This window comes from Vulpes vulpes, chromosome 2, assembly GCF_048418805.1.
Source record: "Vulpes vulpes isolate BD-2025 chromosome 2, VulVul3, whole genome shotgun sequence".
NCBI lineage: Eukaryota > Metazoa > Chordata > Mammalia > Carnivora > Canidae > Vulpes > Vulpes vulpes.
The window spans coordinates 47843259-47863028 of record NC_132781.1 but is presented as its reverse complement, the minus strand read 5'-3'; the positions used below and the strand labels follow the sequence as shown (position 1 = coordinate 47863028).

General features: G+C 58.8%; 1 protein-coding gene across 7 annotated transcripts in view; it reads left to right on the top strand.

Annotated features, from left to right (window-relative positions):
- Positions 1 to 3627: 3627 nt before the first annotated feature.
- Positions 3628 to 19770, top strand: part of CACNA1B (calcium voltage-gated channel subunit alpha1 B) — a 197129-nt gene continuing 180986 nt past the window's right edge. For 5 of the 7 annotated variants that reach the window (XM_072747976.1, XM_072747973.1, XM_072747975.1 and 2 more), the window contains exons 1-3: positions 3645 to 4034; positions 4989 to 5094; positions 8561 to 8700. In XM_072747976.1, the coding sequence (XP_072604077.1) occupies positions 3754 to 4034; positions 4989 to 5094; positions 8561 to 8700 (527 nt within the window). In that variant the 5' untranslated portion in view covers positions 3645 to 3753. Of the gene's footprint in view, positions 4035 to 4988; positions 5095 to 8560; positions 8701 to 19770 lie in introns of all 7 variants that reach the window. The other 2 variants (XM_072747977.1, XM_072747978.1) reach the window with 2 other exon arrangements.

Sequence of the window (19770 nt, the reverse complement as noted above, 5' to 3'; positions counted from 1 at the left end):
CTGCTCCTCCTCTCAGCCTGCAGCACCCCTACCCCCTCTTGGTTGATTGTCTTGTTCCTTATTTCATGGAGAAAGTAGAGCAATCAGAACAGAGTCCTCTTCCTCCCCTCAGTCTACAAACCCACCTGTGCCTATGACCGTGCAGCGGGTCTTCCCTTCTGTCACGACCAGTGATCCGTCCCAAGTCCTCTGCTCTCTTGGTTGCACTAGGCTGCACGCCCTTCTTGCTCCACCAAGTTTTCATCCTATTGAGTAATTCCAATGTGCATAGAAAGTGCAATGATGTCCCCATCTTTTAAAAATATTTTATTTATTCATGAGAGACAATGAGAGAGAGGCAGAGACACAGGCAGAAGGAGAAGCAGGCGCCTTGTGGGGAGCCCAATGCAGGACTTGATCCCAGGACCCCAGGATCACAACCTGAGCCAAAGGCAGATGCCCAACCACTGAGCCCCCAGGTGTCCCTAACATCCCCATCTTAAAAAAAAAAAAAAAAGAAAGAAAGAAAGCACACAGACTCCTTCAATACCACACCTCTCTTTAGCTGGACTATTCCATGTCTCTGCTCCCCTTTTGCAGAAAAACTTCCCGTACAAGGTTAATGCCCTTGCTGTATGTAGTTCCTCATGAGTCACCCTCTTTCATCCGTTGCACTCAGGCTATCTTACTCGTCTGTGGAAACTGCTTTGATCAAGGTAACAGGTGTCTCTGTCTTGCTATGCTAATGATTGGGCGTTGGCCTTCATCTCTCTGGATTGCTCAGCAGGATTTGGCAGATGAGTATACCCCCACCCCACATTTGCTCCTTCCATGGCCCTGCAAACCAGGCTGTCCTGACCCTTCCCTCCCTAAGTTCTCTGCTCCTTCTCAGCCGCCTTTTCATCTACTTGATTCTCTCTGAGTGCTCCCCCCTCCCCCCCCCGGGCTCCCTGGGCTCTCTTCTCTCTGTCTACACTTTCTCCCTCCATGATGACTTCTGATTCAGGCAGTGGTCTGACCGGGTGGCACACTCACGGGGACTCTCTACCGTGACCCGTGCAGTATGTAACAAAGCTTCGAGGGACTAACGACTCCACACCTGCAGAGACAAGGACAGGGAGCAGTAACTGGAAGGGGTGACAGGAACGGAGACCTTCACTTGAGGCTCATGGGCAACCCCAGGTGAGCCAGCAGGAGAGAGCTGGGGGGACACAGACCTCGACCTCCCTCTTTCCTTCCTCTGAGGGCTTCCTGGTGCTTCCTGTCAGCCAAATACAACCAAGAGCTGGACGTCAAGGGAGGGAGCTGAAACAGTCTACACAGGCCAGTGCCTGGCATGGAGCAGAGTGAGGAAGGGCAGAGAGAATGGGAGGGTCAGGCACAAAGTGCTCAACACAGCTTCTTGCGTCCCAGCTCCAGCCATGACCTCTCATCTGAATGCCCCTTGCCACAGCCAACTGTGGACTCAACATCACCACTTTTATGTCAAACACGGAATTCTTAACCTCTGCCCTGGGTGCAAGAAGCTCCTCCCCTCATTTCCCTGTTGCAGCAAAGACCACACTGTAACTTGGGTGAAACACTAGGAGCCTCCATTCCTTCTCCTTCACGTCTTACAACCAACACATCACCACTCAGCCAGCTGCATGATAGAGCTGCCATGTGTAATGCTTCTCATCCGAACCATGCCATCTCTCCTTTGGGCTGAGATGCCCAAGACCTAAGAGGAGGCCAAAGACTCCTGATGGCCTCCCAGTTTCCCCCAGTGACAGGCTATTTGGCAGCCTCCCTATAGACTTCCCTTCCACTTGGCAGCTAAGTGAACCCTGTGTATGTCTGGGGTCAATCAGTACGTGCCCACCTCTTTGCTACCCATCCACTTCCCCACCCTCTTGAAACCAGGGCTGGTCCATGGGCCAGATGTGCCCAATAGAATTTAAAGAGAAATAAATAAATAAATAAATAAATAAATAAATAAATAAATAGAAATTTGCTGAGGAGCTGCTGAGAAACTTTTCCTTTGTTATAAAAGGAAATCATATATTTATTTTTTTAAAAATGAATTTTTTTTACACCCTCCCCTTCTTTCCTTTGAGATGGGACATTTTGTGCTATGGTTGCCACCTTGGGCCATGAGGTGACAAGCACGAGGACATGCTGTCCTCATGCTGAGGATGGAAAGAGTTTGTGTTCCTAAGGTGGCATAGTTCATGAGGTTAAAGCTGTGCTGTGTGAGCCGCGGGTCACTGGCTGGAGTCGCTTACCCTGGAACGCATCCTGGGCAGCGCACCCTGGCCTCCCAGTCTGTTCCCTGCTCACCAGCCTGAGGAACTGGAGTCATCATTACTCCTCTGCTCAGAACTCTTCTCTGACTCCCTTGTCACACTAGGAACAGAAGCTGGAGCCCATTACCCCCCACTCCTGAACCCCTGGGGCTCTGCGCTCTGTCTTGGTCTCACTTCTCTACGACACTCAGGTCTGTGCAGGGATCATTTCCTGCCAGAGGTCTCTCCTGACTCTGTGATGGAAAAGCCTCCCCCAATGTCACTTGCCATTTTGTGTCCTTGTTCTGTCCTCTCAGCACTCACTGCCACCTGGTGCTGCCCTCCGTACCGATTTGCCATCCTGTACTGGTGAAGGGGGCACCGGGTTCCACATCTACTTTATCCCCTCACTCACCAGGAGCGATTCCCGAAGGCTTCTTATCTGAATGTTGTGAGGACCGAATGGACGAATAGCGTATGAATGGAGTAGAGCAGGGTCTGGCACAGTAGCCACTGTGGAAGCACTTGTCATTCCTTGTATGAGATTGTCAGCTCCACGAAGGCAGAGCTGGGTGCTGAGTGCCTGACATCTACTAGACATTTAGAAGAGTCATTGGATGGACGGACGGATGGATGGACGGATGGATGGATTAAGAGTAATGGCAGGTTCTCGTTAATTTTCATTGACTGGATGGTGGAACAAAGGAATTTCTGAACTGAGATTTTGGAAGTGATTCAGTGCATGTTGACAGGAAGGCCTAGGATAGGACGGAGGTTCCGAGGGGCCCCAGGACAGACTTGTGCCTCCTGAGAACCCAAGACTAGGGAGTTGAAAGCATGGTGTATAGAGGTGTCACAGACTCGGAGAGGATGGCAGGAGAGGGCCCCCGGAGCTGGGATCTTCTTGGAGGAGGCCAGGGGTCTGCAGCAAGGGGAGTGAGGTGTGGAAAGAAACATGGGGAGCCAGGGGCCTAACCGTCCGCAGTTTGGGCTGGAGCTTCTCGCGGCCGGTGACGCCTCCTGCTTCTGGGGGCAAGGGAGGGTCCAGGAGGTCAGCTGGGCCGCCCGTTCCGCCGTCGAGGGCGCCCAGGCCCCTCCGGCTCCCGGCCGCAGCCGCCCGGCTCAGCATCTGGCCAGCGCCCGCCCCGGCGCGAGGCTGGACGCGCAGACGGCGCCCGCGCCACGCGCCCGCCCCAGCCCGGGGCTCAGCCGGGAGGGCTGGTGGCGGGGACCGGCCGCGGGGGACAGGGCGGGGGCGGCCCGCTGGGGGCGGGGCGGGCGGCAGCCTGGCGGGCGGGGCGAGCGCCGATTGGCCGGGAGCCGCCACGTGACCGGCCCCTTATAGGGCGTGGTGCGGGCGGCGGAGTCGGGTGCGGCGGCGGGGCCGGGCGAGGTCCGGTGCGGGTCCCGCGGCTCCGCTGCTGCTCGGCTCCGAGCGCCTGGCTGTCGCGCCCGGCGCCCTCCCTGCCGGGGCCGCCGGGCCGGGGGATGCGCGCGGCGCCCGGGAGCCATGGTCCGCTTCGGGGACGAGCTGGGCAGCCGCTATGGGGGCGCCGGTGGGGAGCGGGCTCGGGGCGGCGGGGCCGGCGGGGCGGGCGGCCCGGGCCCCGGGGGGCTGCAGCCGGGCCAGCGGGTGCTCTACAAGCAGTCGATCGCGCAGCGCGCGCGGACCATGGCGCTGTACAACCCCATCCCGGTCAAGCAGAACTGCTTCACCGTCAACCGCTCGCTCTTCGTCTTCAGCGAGGACAACGTCGTTCGCAAATACGCCAAGCGCATCACCGAGTGGCCATATCCTGCCGGGGGCCGGGCCGCGCGGGGCCGGGGGCCGGCCGAGGTCGCGGGGCCGGGCCGGGGCGCGGCGTCCGGCGTCGGCGCCCCGGCTGGCCTGGGTGGGGCGGCCTGGGCGGGGGGCCGGGGCGGGCGCTGGGGCGGGTCGCGTGCTGCGCCCAGTGGCCATCTTTCCCGGGGTCGGGAGGAGGGTGCGACCTGGGGAGAGGCGGATCGGGGACGCGGCTCTCGGCGGGGAGGGGGCGGGGCGGGGCTCCGGGGCCCTCCGCGCGCCGCGTGTGCGTGTGTGAGCGCGCGCGCGTGGTCCTGGTGGCGGCGGCTGCGGGAGCGGGCTGGACGCTGGGTGGAGCCCCCTGTCCCTGGACTCGCCCCTTCACTCCCCGGGTGTGGGTGCGGAGCGCGCGGCCAGCCTGGAGGGCACCCGAGGGCGAATCCGTGTCCGTGGAGGTGTGGGCGCCCCTGTGGACGCGAGCCCGGGCGCGTGCCCGGCTGCAGGTGCCTGCGTGTGTGTGCGGGCATTCCACGAGCCCGGTGGTGCGCGTGCGTGCGTTCAGGACCCCGGGTACACGTATGTGCGAGTGCCTCTGTGGGTCCGTGTGGCTACGTGTCCCCAGGTCGGGGTGTGCGCCTGCGCGGGGTCCTTCCTCCGGCCTCGCGCGGGGGGCGCAGTCCCCTCCCGTGGGTCGCGGGGAGCCGGGCGGAGCGGGGGCGCTGTCCGCGGTGCTGACGGCCGCCGGGACGTGCGGAGGGGCTGGCCGCTGACACTGCAGAGGCCCCGCCCCGAGGCGGCGGGGGCTGAGGGCCGGGGGGACGGCGTGGGCTTCGCGCCCGCCCTGCCCAGCCCCTCCGGAGGGGGCCTGGCCGCGGCTGCTGCGTGCCCCGCGCTCCGTGGGCCTCGGCCTTCGCGCCTACCTTCCCCCGTGGCGCCTCCTGGCCAGTCCTTAACCCACGCACTCCGTTTGAGTACATGATCCTGGCCACTATCATCGCCAACTGTATCGTGCTGGCACTGGAGCAGCACCTTCCCGACGGGGACAAGACGCCCATGTCTGAGCGGCTGGTGAGTGTGGTGGCGGCCGGGTGGCAGCCGCTTGCCCGATTCCACGACCCTCCAGGATCCGTGGGTCAGTTTAGGTTCCTGGAGCAGGCTCATCCAGGTGGCTCCCTTCTTTTTTTTAGTGGAGGAAGAGGAGAGAACGCAAGCAGCGAACACCTCCCTCAGGGACAAGAGGACTGGGGTAGCCAGCCCAGCCCCTGATAGGAAGGATGACTTGAGAGAGGCCACGTTGGCTAGCAGCTCCTCTGCCCTGGTCCACAGCCAACCCACACCCTGAATGGGCTGTCCAGATCCATGACCTTAAATCTTGATCCAAGAAACTAAGTGAAACCTGAGACGGGGAAGGGGCGTTAGTAATGGCCCAGGGTCAGGAATGTCAGGGTCTCTGGGCACCCTGGTGAGGGGTGGCCTGGCTGCCACCCTTTCCTGCAGGGCCGGTCCCTGTGGTAGGGACCTGGGTCTAGGGACTGTCCACTTGTCCTTCAGAGTTGTCTTTCCTGCTCTGCTTGGAATCCCTTCCCTTTAGGGCCACCCCTTCCCAGGCCTTCTTCCCAAACATCCTGAATCATTTTCACCCACTCCTGTCAAGAGCTCCACAGATCCCTGTGGTGTCCTCTATTGCACATGAGAATCAACAGTCTAGGGCAGGGGCTCTGGAGGGACAGAGACAGAGGAAGGGTGGTATTTGGAGCACTGAGCCCCATTTCAAAGGTGAGGCCATGTCCCCTAGCCCCCCAGTCTTTCCTGCTGACCTGACCCTTTTGCTTGGGCTCGGTGTAGGCTCCTAGGCCTGAGAGATTGAGCCTCAAAGTGGGGAGGGGACTGGAGAGGGGACCTGGGGCCTGGCTGCAGAGCTGCAGAGGTCCTAAGGTCCCTGAGAGACAGCCCACCTCCTGGGGGCATTGAGCATGGAGAGAGAATCCCTCTTTCCTGGTACCCTGGCAAGTGATGATTGACCCTCTCCATAGCTTCTCTTCCTAACTTCAGTGGGACAAGGCAGTAGGCTCACTGTAGGAGCCCTGAATGCCTCCCCTCCCTGCCATCCCAGGCCAGGGGTGGGGAAGGGAAGACAGAGTGAGGCTGACCTTGGGCAAGGCACCAAAAGACGGCAAGGAAGTGGACATCAGGGGACGGGAGGTTCCTGGAGCAGCCCTAAGCAGGCACTTGGAAGGCCAGGGTTGTGGGAGAGGAGAGGTATGAAGGAAGGCATGGCCGTGCCACCTGGCAAGAGTGGGTGTGGTCCCCGTGGGTGACTCTTACCCCATGTGGAGCTAGATGGGTCACTGGCCTCCTGTGGGCCTCATGTGCACACTGGTGTTGCGTGTGCTTGTGCTGAGCGTCTGTTCTGGAGGCCGGAGAAAAGGGTGAAAGTAAGAGCACGGAACCTCTGCCAGGCCACAGGGCGTGGCCGTGCCTCCAGGGAAGTCTGGCAGGGGTAGGGCCAGAAGGCAACGGGCCAAGAAATGGTGGGGGGCAGGGAGGCCAGCAGACAGCAGTTGGTCTCAGGCTTGTCCCTGGTGGGTGGCAGGTTCGAATGGGCCAGCCGGCCATCTGAGCAAGTCTGAGCTCCCGCTTTCCCGGTGAGGGAAGGTTTGCTTTTGGTGATGGGGGTGGGCCATTGGGAAGACAAGCAGAATGAGCCCAGCCTGGGCTGGGCCTAGAGGCCTGAGGAGCCCTCCTGACCTTAGTCCTGTGTGTAGACATAGGCCTTAGACTCCTGGTCGGAGAGAAGGCTGCACACACAGCAGGGCCTGGGGAGGAGGGGCTGTGGCAGCTTTGGCCTTCAGTCCAGGACGCTTGTGCTGGTGCCAGGGGAGTAGGTTTGGGGCTTGGTGGTGCAAGGACAGCCTCTTCATTGTTTGCCAGCCTGGCCCAGGGTGGGGCCTCCACAGCTCCCTGTCTCTGGAGGCTCTGCTTCCCAGCCACCTATCAGCCTTTAGCCAGGACCCTCAGCTGGCAGTCCCACCCCACCCCTCCCCAAGCCAGCCCTCAAGAGAGGGGCTGGGGGAAGAGCCATGAAGAGAGGGACCTGGGGTGGGGTCACACCCCATCTCCCAGCTCTGGCCTGCTCTCTTATGTGTCCAGAAGCTCTCTGTGAAGATGTGTGTGTTCGAGCCAAGCTGTTCCCTGGGCCAGATGGTCAGCAGCCCCTTCCCTTGGGGAGAGGGGACCCTCCAACTTGGCTGGACCTAAAGCTTCCGGGGGATGATGTCTGTCATGAGTCAGCATCTGGGTAGCAGAATGGGAGAGCTGGGCTGCCCGGGCCCCTGGGGGCGGTAGCTTCCGCCAGGCACAGCTGGGAAGGCCCAGGAGCAGGGGTTACCAGGTCAGATGGGGAGAGCTCCTGAGGACCAGCTCCTTGGGGGAGGAAGGCACAGGGCGCTGGCCCTCAGTGGGAGCCCATCTGGCTCTCCTGTCCCCTGCAGCCCCCAGGTGGCTGTCCTCCAGTCCTCCAGCGCTGGCCCCTCTCTGGCAGGGCAGAGCCAGTTTCCGAAGGGCCTCCTGTGGCTTCCTGAGGGCAGGCCCTTCCCGCTATCTGCTTACCTGCTTTTTGCAACAGCAGCCTTGGAGCACAGGTGTCCAGAGTCAGCACTCAGGCTATTTCTTAGGCCAACCCTCCCAGTGCACTCCCTTGGCCCAGTTCCCTGGGGCACACCAGCACCAAAGCTCTCTATGCCACCCTCCCCCAGAGAGCGATGCTCCTGGTTACTTACTGCACTGTCTCTGCATGCCTCTGTGTGGCATCCTCGTCCCCAAGCTCCATGCAGCTTGTTTCCTGCCTTGCTCAGCACCAGAGGGGTCTGGCCCTCGTTGATGCTCTTGGCTGAGTGACAAGATTGCTTTGGTCACACTGTCCCCTCCACCTGGAATTCCTTTCCTTGCTGCCCAGCTGGATGCCTTACTCTCCAGAGGCTCCCTGAGGCTGGGCTGTATTTGTGCCCATCAAGATTTGTATTTGCAAGTTATGATTATCCAGAAGATGTGTGTTGAATGACTAAGTGGGTCCTGGGTTGCACTCTAGGGACTTGGGGCATCATCCAGGCAACTTCTGTAGTGGTTGGAGCTCAGGACCAAACCCAGGTCGCTCAGGGTTTGAATATGGCTCTCTTTCCAACAAACTGTGAGTCTCCAGCCTAGACCTTGACCTCTCTGTGCCTGTTCCCTTTAGGAACAGGATGAGAACAGTGCTTAACACGCGGGGTGTTGGATGGAGTATAGGAAAGCTCACAAATGTTGTCAACTGCTTAAGGGCTTCGAGGGGTGGGCCGTCCCAGGACCCCTCCCCATGGTGACTGGGATGTCACTGGCTATGGGAGCAGGGCGGAGGAGCAGGCTGGCTAGAGGCAAGGGCCAAGTTGGAGATGTCTGTGGGTGGCGAGGCTGAGTGGGGAGTCAGAGCTGGGGCCATGGCTGCGGTGTGGCTGCTAGCCTCGGGGGTGGTGGCGATCCTCTCTCTGCTTCTCCCCAGGACGACACAGAGCCCTATTTTATTGGCATCTTCTGCTTTGAGGCGGGGATCAAGATCATAGCTCTGGGCTTTGTCTTCCACAAGGGCTCCTACCTGCGGAACGGCTGGAACGTCATGGACTTTGTGGTGGTTCTCACAGGGTAGGCGGCCAGGGCCCGGGGTGCGCCCTTGCTTGGGGCTGGGGGTTGGGCCGCAGTGTGCACGCCCGGCCGCGCGGGTGTGGCGGGTGCGGGCGGCTGCGTGAGGACAGGCTGGCCCCCCCTCCCGCTCCGGGGCCGGGTTGTTGCCCGAGGATGGCCATCTTGGCCGAAGGGCTCACTGGCAGTGCTCGTCCCAGGTGAGGCTGCTGCAGAGCCACAGGCCCGGTCCGCTGGGTCCGTGGGGGCGGGGCGGGGCGGGCGAGGGGCGGGGCGGGGCTCCCGGGGCAGGGGCGGGGCTGTGGGCTCCAGCCTGGCCAACGTCCAGCGTCCGACGCATGTCCACGATCAAGGCCGCATCCGAGGTCGGCCTGCGGTCGGCCGGAGGTGCGCTGAGCACATTCTTAGTGCAGGCGCTGCGCTGGGATGAGTTCGTGCGCCTGATGCGCTTCCTCAGTGTGTCCTACCCACTACGTTCCTCCCCGAATGGCCCCTGATAGTGACCGGTTTGTGGTTCCCAGAGCAGTCCAGGAGGACCGGCTCGGCGCAAGGCGCAGGCAGGGCACCTCGCTTGTCGCCCGCGAGCCGGTCCCCTGGGTCCCTGTCTGTCCCTAGCCCTGGAGCAGAGCTGTTGCTTCTGCTCGGGGCGCAGTGGCTGAGTGCTTGGGGAATTGGGTCCACAGGACCTGTTTGCACAGCGCAGGCCCCAGGGACCGCAGTCTCCTCTTCCCTGGGGCCTCGGTCCACCTCCTCAGAAAGACCCAGAGCCCAGATCAGGGGGAGGGAGCAGGCCTTGCCGTGGCCCTGAACACTCCTTCCCAAGGCTGGTGATTGTGAACATGGCCTCTGACCTTGTGCTGGGCTGAGCTGCCTTCGTGCAGTGAGCAAGTGTGCAGAGGTGCTTTGGGCAGAAGGCGGGGATGGAGGAGGGCACAGCAGGTGCCCCAGGTCTGGGGCTTAGGCCTCCACGGGCTTCTGCGTGTGAGAGGACACAGATTGGCTAACTAGCCTCTGGGCTCCCGCAGACGGGCTCTCGGGGTGCCTGCCTGCCCTGACCCTGTTTGCTCCAGGTGGTGATGGCTCGGCCACAGTGTCTGGGCACCCCCAGTGAACATCAGGGAGCATCACTGAGCATCAGGAAGCATCAGGGAGCAACAGCGGACATCAGGGAGCATTGGGGAGCATCAGGGAGCATCAGAGAGCAACAGGGAGCAACAGGGAGCAACAGGAAGCATCAGGGCCTCTCAGCTGCCTGCTGTCTCGCAGGGATGGCACTGCTGACTGCTTGCCCTCTGTGCCAGAGCCCATGCACTTCCCTGCACCACCACTGATGGGATGGGTGCCTCTGGAATCTGAATTAGTAGGTTTTCTGCACCAGGGGCTGATTTCCCTTCCATGCTTCATAGTGACTGGGAAGGGAGCAGGAGTGGAAAGCCTTCTGCTGGGAGAAGTGGGGTTCTGAGGCAAGGTGGATGCAGCCCACAGCTGCCTGAGCCTGGGGCACTCCCACTCCCTGGTGGGGGTGGTGTTGGTGAATTTGCCAAAATTCCTCTGAGGCCTGGTGGAGATCGCAGCCCCGTGGACGATGCTGGTGGGGGTGTGCAGGTGAGTGTGGCCCAGTCCACGGGGCTCCGGGAATGGTGTCCAGGAGTGTCCCTGTGTATATTGCTCCCTCCCTCTAGGCATGCGTCCCTGAGGACAACAGTGCTTATTTTTCAGGGTGTCTCTGGAGCCTTGCTTGGGGTGATCCCAGGAGGGGTCAGAGGAGAGCATCTGCTGAATTAACGGGTTACTGAAGCAGGGGTGCAGGGAACGGTCTGGGAGGTCTAGTCCTGCCCCTGGGAGGCCATCGAGGTATAGAGTGTCTGGGCTTCTGGGAGCAAGGCAGGGAGGCAGAGCAGCCCCTGCTGACGCCCCTGGCAGGACCCCTGGTCTTCTGAGAGATGCATCCTGCTTCCAGGTCAGGGGGCCGGTCCCTCCGTGGGGTTGTGCCCAGTGACGCACAGGAGGGTAGAGGATGGGCTCACCTTGGCCCCAGCGAGGGGTCCCCGGTCCTGCCCCTTCTTTGGAGACCCCTCTCTCTGTGCATTTGTTTTCTCTCTGATTTATCTCTTTCTTGGGTCCCCTTCTCTCCTGCGCTCTGTCGTCCACTCACCCCTGTCTCTGCATCTCTGCCTCCTTCCCTTCTTCTCCCTGCCGTACTTCCTTGGTCCTGTCTCTGCCTTTCACACCTTCTCTCTCTCTCTACTCTCTCCGTCTCTGTCTTTTCCTCTTGTTCTTTCTTGCTCTTTTTCTCTTTCTGGCCTTGTTCTGCGTCTCTCCTCGGGGAGGCAGAGCCTCTGCTCTGTCTGCAGGAAGAGGGCCAGGGTTGGCACCAGTGGTTTCCAGGCTCCCTCTCTCTGCACATTGTCCCCAGAGGTGGCTCTAGGTTGGGAGCGGGCCCCTAGGTGGGGAGGGGGCTCACCCGGGAGCCCAGAGTCGCACGGGGAACCGGAGCCCAGAGCCTCACGGGGAACTTGCTCTGTTGCTCCTGCTTGCAGCTCACAGGGACTCATGCACCTGGGTGTGTTTGCACGTGGGCATGTGCTAGAAGGAGGCCCCAGGCCCATTTTGGGGTGAGTGCTAGCCCGTGGGGAATCCAGGGAGTTACCCTGACCCAGCCGCCCCAGAGCTGAGGTCCCTGTGGGTGGCCATGGGAGGGGCATTACTTCTCATTACTTTGTTGTTTTTAATTAGGGTTTAGTTAATTGGCGCTCAGAGGGCTGGAGGCCCAGGGTGGGGAGGGGAGACTGGCTGGGGAGTCCTTGTTGCTTGGTGAAGCCCAGCTTGTCCCTCGAGGCCACCTGGGGACCCTGTGCTTCTGAGGCTGGTGAATAGGTCATGGGAGGAGCCTGGGGCGGGGTGGGGTCCTGACCTTACCTCAGGAAATGCTCTCTCCCTCATACACCCACCCGTAAACCAAGCCTAGCTTCACCCTTGGTGGTAGGGGGCACAGCACCTTGTCCTGGCTACAGGGGAATGAGCTGAGGGCTGTCCTGCCTGTGGTCCTTCTGTCTGCCCTCTCGTCCATGCACCTGCCTGCTAATCATTTGTTGACCACTCAGCACTCATTTATGCAGAATTTGCTGAGCCTCTGCCAGGCACTGGGGACACAGCAGTGGACAAAACCCCTGAGGCCTGTGGGCAGCTTTCCGGGGGGCACAGTCTCCCCAGCCCTGCTGTTTCTCCTTATTGTGGATAGTCTTCCTAGAACATTATACTTCACTTAACGTGAGATGTTTCCTTGTGGCCCTCACGACCCCTGCCCCTGAATATATGACAAATATATCACTGCATTTGCGGGTGGGGTGCCATGAAGATTACTCCATCCTTTAGTTCCCCGCATGCAAGAGGCAATAAGGGGTGCAGAGTGTGGCCTGGGAAGCTGCTGTGTGTGGGATGCTTGGGGGAATCCTCCACGGTGAGTTTAGAATGTTGTGAGGGATGAGCCACCTAGATACTTAGGGAGGCTGTGGTGAAGGTGTCAGCGCAGGGCACAGGCGAACTGCTGGTCATCTGAGCCCAAGACTAGACAGGATCCTTGGGGAAGCCGCCCTCTGAGCCCAGGGACCTGAGTTTGTGGGTTGGGACTGGTCAGTGAGGTGGGTGGAGAACCCCAAGAGGAAAGTGGATGGTGTTTCAGGAAGGAGGAGCTCTTCTTGAACAGAAGCAGGAGGAGGATGCACAGTTGAGGATGGCATTCAGCAGCGTGCACGTGGTGGGCTCCTGACAGTGGCTTGCCGGGAAGTGCTCTTGCAGCAACGGAGGGGGGGTTCGTGGTGAGCACCTGTGGTGGCTCTTCTTTTCCAGGGTGTTTTGTAGCAAAACAAGGCAGAAGCTGGGGTAGTAGCAGAAGGGAGATGAAGGGGCAGGATGAGGGCTGGAGCCTGTGGGCTCGTCCAGGAGGCAAGGACTAGCAGGAGACATAGACAGCAAGTGCTGGAGAGACATCCTGGGTGGATGAGGGGAGGTGCCACCAGGGGTGCAATGCGTAGGTGTCTGGGTCTCTCGGTGGGAAGCAGAGGTGGAGGTGGGGGCCCGGGAGGGGGGGGCGCTGGTGGGGGAGGTGGAGCCAAGTGTGCCCTGGGCTGGCCTGTGAGGAAGCAGCGTTGTCGGTGCACCAGGACTCAGACTATTGTGTGACTGGTGAGCTCGGAAGCAACACGCGGGCTAAGATGCGGTGCAGAGAGAAGGTTAGAGGCTGATGTACAAGGACCAACGGGGTGTGAGACGGGGAGGGACAGGGAGAGGGATGGCGAGACGGAGAGAATGGCTTTGTCCCATCTCCCACCTCCTCCTTGGCTTCCTCTCTGTGCACGTTCCCTCCTGTCCTCGGTGTGGAGCAGTCCACCCCCTCGTGCACTTGGAAGGTACTTGTCAAATGCTCTAGCTGCTAGGGACACGGTGATGACAGGGGGGCTGCCTTCTCCTGGGGGTGATGGTGAAGAGCAGTGGCGAGCACATGGCCTGGGCAGGTTGAGGATGAAGTTTGTCCCTCCGTGGGGGTCAGGAAGGTCCCTGAGAAGCACTTTGCTTTGCAAAGGAACAGGCAGGATGGGTGGGTCTCATGCAGGAGGCCGCGGGGCCATGGGGGGCTCTGGGTGCAGGGCTGGCTGGATATGCTGGGGCCTTGCACTGCGCTGCAGCTGGAGGGATCATTGGCCTGGTCCTGGTGCCCAGGAAACCCTGAGGCAACCCTGGTGTGGCACCTGTACCGCAGCCCGTCTGTGTGTGACTTCCTGATGCTGCCCCCTTCACTGTCTCCATCCTCCCAATCCCCTTGGAAGCCCCGCCACACCTTTGGTCCTAAGGGTTGATTCCAGCTGGTGTTCAGGGCAGGGGTGGGGGTAGGGTCCCCTCAGACCCCAGGGGTCTCTTCCTGCTGGCGGAGAGCCCAAATCTCCAAGCCCTGAGTATCCCTGCTCCTGCCATGGCCTCAGCCTGGTGCTTTCCTTGCTGGTCCTAGGGGACAGCAGAGAAATGTGTCCCAGCTCAGGTGGTTGGCTCCTCTAGGGGACCTTTCCAACCGCAGCTTCTCATTTTACTTCAAATTAAACTGGGATTTCTTTCCAGGACATGTAATTAGAGCTCAAGGTCCTGCCTCCCTGGACTGGGCCTCCTGTGGGAAGGGGAGGGGGAGTGGGCTGCAGTGTGTTGGGGTGGGGAGGGGAGTTTGGTTGTGTGGCCAGCCCTTGGCCACCAGTAGGCCTGCTGCTTCCTGTCAAGCAGGGGACATGAACAGCCTGCCTCCTGGCACCAAGGAGGCCTGGCTAAAGAAGGTGGTGAGGTGCAGGAGAGTGCTGTGGAGAGTGCTCCCCCCTGCCCTGGGTCAGAGGGGTCCAGAGGTGTGGACCCAGGTGAGCAGTGACTTGTGCATCCAAGTGTGGACACCAGGGAGCTGATGACAGGTGACTTCACACCTGAATACAGGGGGACCCTGTGTGTGAGTTTGAGATGACAAGAGACACCATATCTCAGTGCCCAGCAACAGTGGGTTTGGACGTGGGCTGCCCCGTGTGTGTCTGAGCCCTGGGCGCCAAAGCAGTGTCATGTCATGCCTGGTCAGGTTAGGTGGTTCCTGGGGGGGTCTCTATACCTGGTCAGGTCAGGGTTCCTGGGGGGTCTCTATGCCTGGTCAGGTCAGGAGATTCCTGGAGGGGTCTTTATGCCTGGTCAGGTCAGGGGGTTCCTAGGGGTCTCTATGCCTGGTCAGCTCAGGGAGTTCCTGGAGGGGTCTTTATGCCTGGTCAGGTCAGGGGGTTCCTGGGGGGGTCTTTATGCCTGGTCAGGTCAGGGGGTTCCTGGGGGTCTCTATGCCTGGTCAGGTCAGGGGGTTCCTGGGGGGGGTCTCTATGCCTGGTCTGGTCAGGGTAGTACCTGGTCAGGTTGGTGGTTGCTGAGTTGGTGCTGGGTCTGGTTGGGGGTTTGCTGGATTTTTTCTCCTTGTCTTCACCTGGGGCTGGAAACAGCCTCCTCAACATGTAGCTGGGACCAGGGCGAGGGGGGCTGAGCTCTAACAAGTGGTCCCCGGAGCAGCCGAAGGAGGCTGCTGAAGTCTCAGGTCCTCTAGGCAGCATCCAGGGGCATCACTGATGATCCAGACCTTTCTGTGGACCCCAGGGTGCTGTGGTATCATGGAGAAGTCCACCCCCAGAGTGGGCTGGGGATGGACGGGGCGAGGTGCTGTGTGGACCCCCCCTTCCCCCCTGCCTTCCTGCTGACTGTGGGCTCCTGGGGTCTGCTGGTCCCTGGGGCCAGGCCTGGAGCTCTGAGCTGGCTTATGTAACTGGAAGGAGGTGGGTAGGGTGGAATCCCGGCCTCCCTCAGCAGCACACGCCCCCGGGCTAGGTATTTATAGAGGACCGGCTCACTCCCCTCCGCTTGCCGCCTCTCATGTCTCCTCTCTCCTACTCCCCTTCCCCCTTCTTCCTCTGTTTTGGGGTTCTTCACGCTCTCTGGGGCTAGAAGCAGCCAGACCCAGGCCCCTTTTCAGGCGGTGCCCACAGAACCCCCCACTCCTGCCTTATGTCCAGCGGCATGGCTGAGGGGGACCACCAAGGGCCCAGTGATCCTGGGTAGGGCAGGGGATCCAGATCGTTGGCCCTCAGGAGCTGAGCGGTGCTGCGGGCAGGGGACTCCAGATTCAGGCTCTGGTTCTGGGGTGTCCTGAAAGTTGGCTGGGCCTAGGCCTTCCCATGGGTGGTGGGCATTGGAGGACTTCTGGGCAGGAGCCTCAGGTCAGTGTGCAGATGCCTCGGGGGCCCTGCATGACCTGGGAGCACCTTTTCCATGCCATCTAACACAGCAGCCTGAGGGAATATTGGCCCAGTCTCTGCAAACCTGCTGCCATGGAGCCCAGGGCAGAGATACAGCCAGCTGCTTCCTGGGCAGCTCTGGACAGAGAGTGAGGAGGTTTCATCCTGAGGGAGCCTTGGAGCCTCGGGGATCAGACTTGGGGCCCCTCCACCCAGCTCCCATCAGGTTCCTCAGGGAGGGATGGAGGGGAGGTGGGTGGTGCAGCCTGGGGACATCAGTGGAGTTTTGGCTGCTGGGAGAGGATAGGGTGCTGGAAGGCGGCTTCTGGGAAGGGAGGGGACACAGCCAGGCTGCTCCGTCCTGGGTCTGGGGCTGGTGGGCTGGGGAGCCGCAACCAGAGTTCTGAGATGGGCTCCGAATTAGTTGTCAACCTTTCAGAAGAAAGAGCTTCGGGGCGCCTGGTGGCTCAGTTGGTGAGGTGTCTGACTCTTGACCTCAGGGTCCTGAGTTCAAGCTTCTCGTTGGGCTCCACCTTGGGCATGGAGCCAGCCTGCTGAAAAATAAAAAAAGAAGCAGAAGGAACTTTTACATGAAAATCCGCATTTCCATCTGGCTTGGGAGAGGCCTGGAAGCCTCTGTTCCCTTGGGCTCCTGCAGGTCTGTGGCCTCCTATCCAGGCTCTGCTACCCCAGGCGCCACAGTCCTGCCCACAGGGTCCCCCAGCACCCCCTGCTTCAGGCAGCTGCCCTGACCACCTCTTCTCATACTGGTGAGCCGGGAGCTGTGCATTCACACTGATGTAAGAATGGCTGTGAATGTCTTCTTGCTGCTGGGCCTGGGGCTGGTGGTGGCAGAGCCGGTGCAGAAGGGGGGACACTGAGCAGCTGCGCCCCCTGCCTCCCCGGCTCCTGGGCCCTTCCCAGGCTGTACCACTGGGTTGAGCAGGGCTGGGCTTTTCCCGACCCTGTGCCTCCCTCCCCTGCCTGGGCCACCCCCCACCAATCTGCTGTCAGATGGACCTAGAGCACAGTGTTTCTCAGGAGGCCCTGGGCATCCTGCCACTTGCCCTGCCAGCGCCATCCTGCACCCCTCGCTGCTCCCCACTCAGCACCTGCTTTCCCAGCTTTGTATCTCGGCTTCCTCCCTGAGGAGACCCTCTAGGAGCCCTCACCACACCAGCCGGGAGGCAGGAGCTGGTGTGTGGGGTCCCCTGCCCTCCCCCAGGTGATGGGGGGCCCTCTGTGGCTTCTCTCCAGCTCCTGCCCTATTCTCTGGCTTCTTCATCCTTTGGCCCCACGAGGCACTCCATCCGGAGCTCCTCGACAGACCCATCTCTCCGCTCACAGACATGCTCCCTTAAAGGGCCGTGCGGGGTCAGCTTGGCAGGGGTGACTCAAGCGACAGACATTCATTGGAGGCTGCAGGGCTGAAACCAGGTGCTGACAGGGTTGGTTTGGGCTTGTGGACCGCCTACCTGTCGTGCTGTCCTCACGTGGTCTCCATGCACACTGAGAGGTCTCTGGTGTCTCTTCCTGTTCTCAGAGGACAGGGGGGTCCTACAGAATTAGGGCCCAGTGTTGTGACCTCCACATGCAGTCACATTAGGGCGAGACTTCCATGTAGGGATTTGGTGGTGGGGGACACAGTTTCCGTTCCTCAGACGGTGCTTAGACCCCAGGCTCTTCTGTTCCTATCAGCCTCGTGCCCCATTGCTGATATGCTCACCCAATCCTGTGGGGTTGGAACCCAGCCTGGAGAGAGGGAGCCCACCTGAGCCCACAGGCACAGGGTGCTGTTGGGACTGCACACAGGCCTCTGTTTGCCACGGCTGGCGTGTGTGGCTGAACCTCATCCTCCTCCGGCCCTTTGCCCTTCCTCTGACAGTGGGCCCCGTCTTGTCCCCTGTGGGCATCTGCTCTGCGCCCTGAGCAAGCAGCAGCTGGGCGGGACCCGTGAGCACTGAGGATGGGCGGGGCAAAGGGTGGGGGTGGGTGCTGGACCTCCCCTCCCACCGGATGGTGCATTTCCTCCTTGGGGACCCAGGCGGGGTGGATGCAGAAGGGTTCCAGAGACCCCGGGTGGCCCCTGGCTCCTGAGAGCGACGAGGTGTCCTGAGCTGGCAGCTGCTCTGAAACGATAGTCCTGTCGAGCCATGTGCCGCTATTAGCACCTCTGCTTGAAAAACTGAATATTTTGAGCTACTTGTAGATTCTCAATATACACAGACAGTGATGAGACGGAGGCACAAAATCCCAGGTGGGTGTTTGTGCCTTGTGGCCCCGTGGCCGTGCCACACTGGCCTCGGGCCTTGCCCTCCCTGGCCCCTTGGCTGTCACAAATCCATTCTCCATTTCCAAAATGTTTTATTTTTTAAATTATTTATTATTTATTATTATTTTTAAAAAAGATTTTATTCATTTTTTCATGAGAGAGAGGGAGAGACACAGGCAGAGGGAAAAGCAGACTCCACGCAGGGAGCCTGATGTGGGACTCAATCCCGGGACTCCAGGATCACGCCCTGGGCTGAAGACAGGTGCCAAACCACTGAGCCACCCAGGGATCCCCCTGTATTTTTAAGAACATTATAGAAATTCAGCCACACCTTTGGGGACTGGCTTTCTTGGCCGAGGCAAAAGGGGAAGGTCTGAGAGGCATCCGTGGCTCCCGGTCTGTCTGACCACTCACCTGCTCGAGGACACGGGGTTGCTTCCAGGTTTTGAAACAACACAAGCAAGTTGCCATGCACATTCCTATGCAGGTTTTCGCGTGAACGTGTTTCCTCTGGGACGAATGCCCACGAGTGTGATGACCCAACTGCTATCGAGAGGTGGTATTATCTCACATTCTTTACGTTACCACTAGTAATGTGTGAAGGCTCTGGGTTCTCAGCATCCTCGCTGGAATGTGGTGTTGTCACCACTTTTTGTTTTAGCCATTCCAATAGACATGCCACGGAATCTCAGGGTGGTTTTGCTCTGCATTTCACCACCGACCAGTGGTGCTGGTGACACAGACAGCCTCTGCGGCATCTGTCTGCCCATCTGTGTGTCCATTTCAGTGGAAATGGAATTGTTGGATGCCGGTCCGTTGTCAGGCATGGGACTTGCACGTACTTTCTCCCAATACGTAGATTATTTTTTCATTCTACAAAAGGGATTTTTGCAGAGTGGAAGACTGGAGGGTTAATGAAGTCCAGTTTACCAGCTTTTCTGTACATGGGCTGGGCTTGCAGTTTTAAGTCTAAGAACTCTTTGGCAACCCTCAGTCCTGAGGATTTTCTCCTCTGGTTTTTTGTGTGTTTTTTTTTTTTTTTTTCCCTACAAATTTTATTGTTTGACATGTCACTTTTAAGTCTGTGACCTGAGTCGAGTTGGTTTTATATCAGGTTTGAAGAGGAGGCCGAGATACGTTTTTTCCCCTCCTGTCGATGGATGTCCAGTTGCTCCAAAACCATTTGTTGAAAAGGCTCTATTTCCTCCCTTAATTTTTTTTCTTTTGTACTTCCGTCAAAAACAATCTGGGCATGATTGAGTGATGTGTTTGGGATTCTCTCTTCTGTGCCACCAACCTGTGCATCCAGCCCTACACCAGACTTGCGCTGTCTTCATTGCTGTGGTCTCGTAAAACTTAAAATCATATAGACGCAGGCCTCCTACTTTCTTCTTTTTTTCCCCCAAATTGTTTTAACTCTTCTTTTTTCTTTCCTTTCATATAAGATTTTGGAACAATCTTGTCAATATATTCACAGATCTTGATAGGAGCTGTGTAAAACCGGTATGCTAATTTGAGAGAATGGACATCTTTCTTTCTGTTGCATCTTCGCATCCGTGAGCATGGTCTGTCTCTCCGTGTGAACCTTGTTCGACTTCCTTTACTCAGCATTTTGCAGTTTTCAGGATTCAGGTCCTGCGCATGTTTCGTAAGATTTACATCTAAGTTCTCTTGTGTTTTTGCTTGAGTGGAAGTGTAGTTGTATTCTGTTTTTGTTTTTATATTTATTTATTTATTTATTTATTTATTTATTTATTTATTTATTTATTTATTTTTGTATTCTGTTTTTAATTTTGGTTTCTACATGTCCATTGCCAGTATCTAGAAAGACAATAGATTTTTTAAACGCTTGTCTTCCATCCTGCAACCTTGCTGAATTAATTAGTTCTAGGGGATATTTTTTTTAAGGTATTTTGTAATTTTCTACGTAGACAACTATGTCGTTTGCAAGTAGAGACAGTTTTATTTCTTTTGTTCCAATCTGTTTGCCTCCTCACGGCTTTTCCC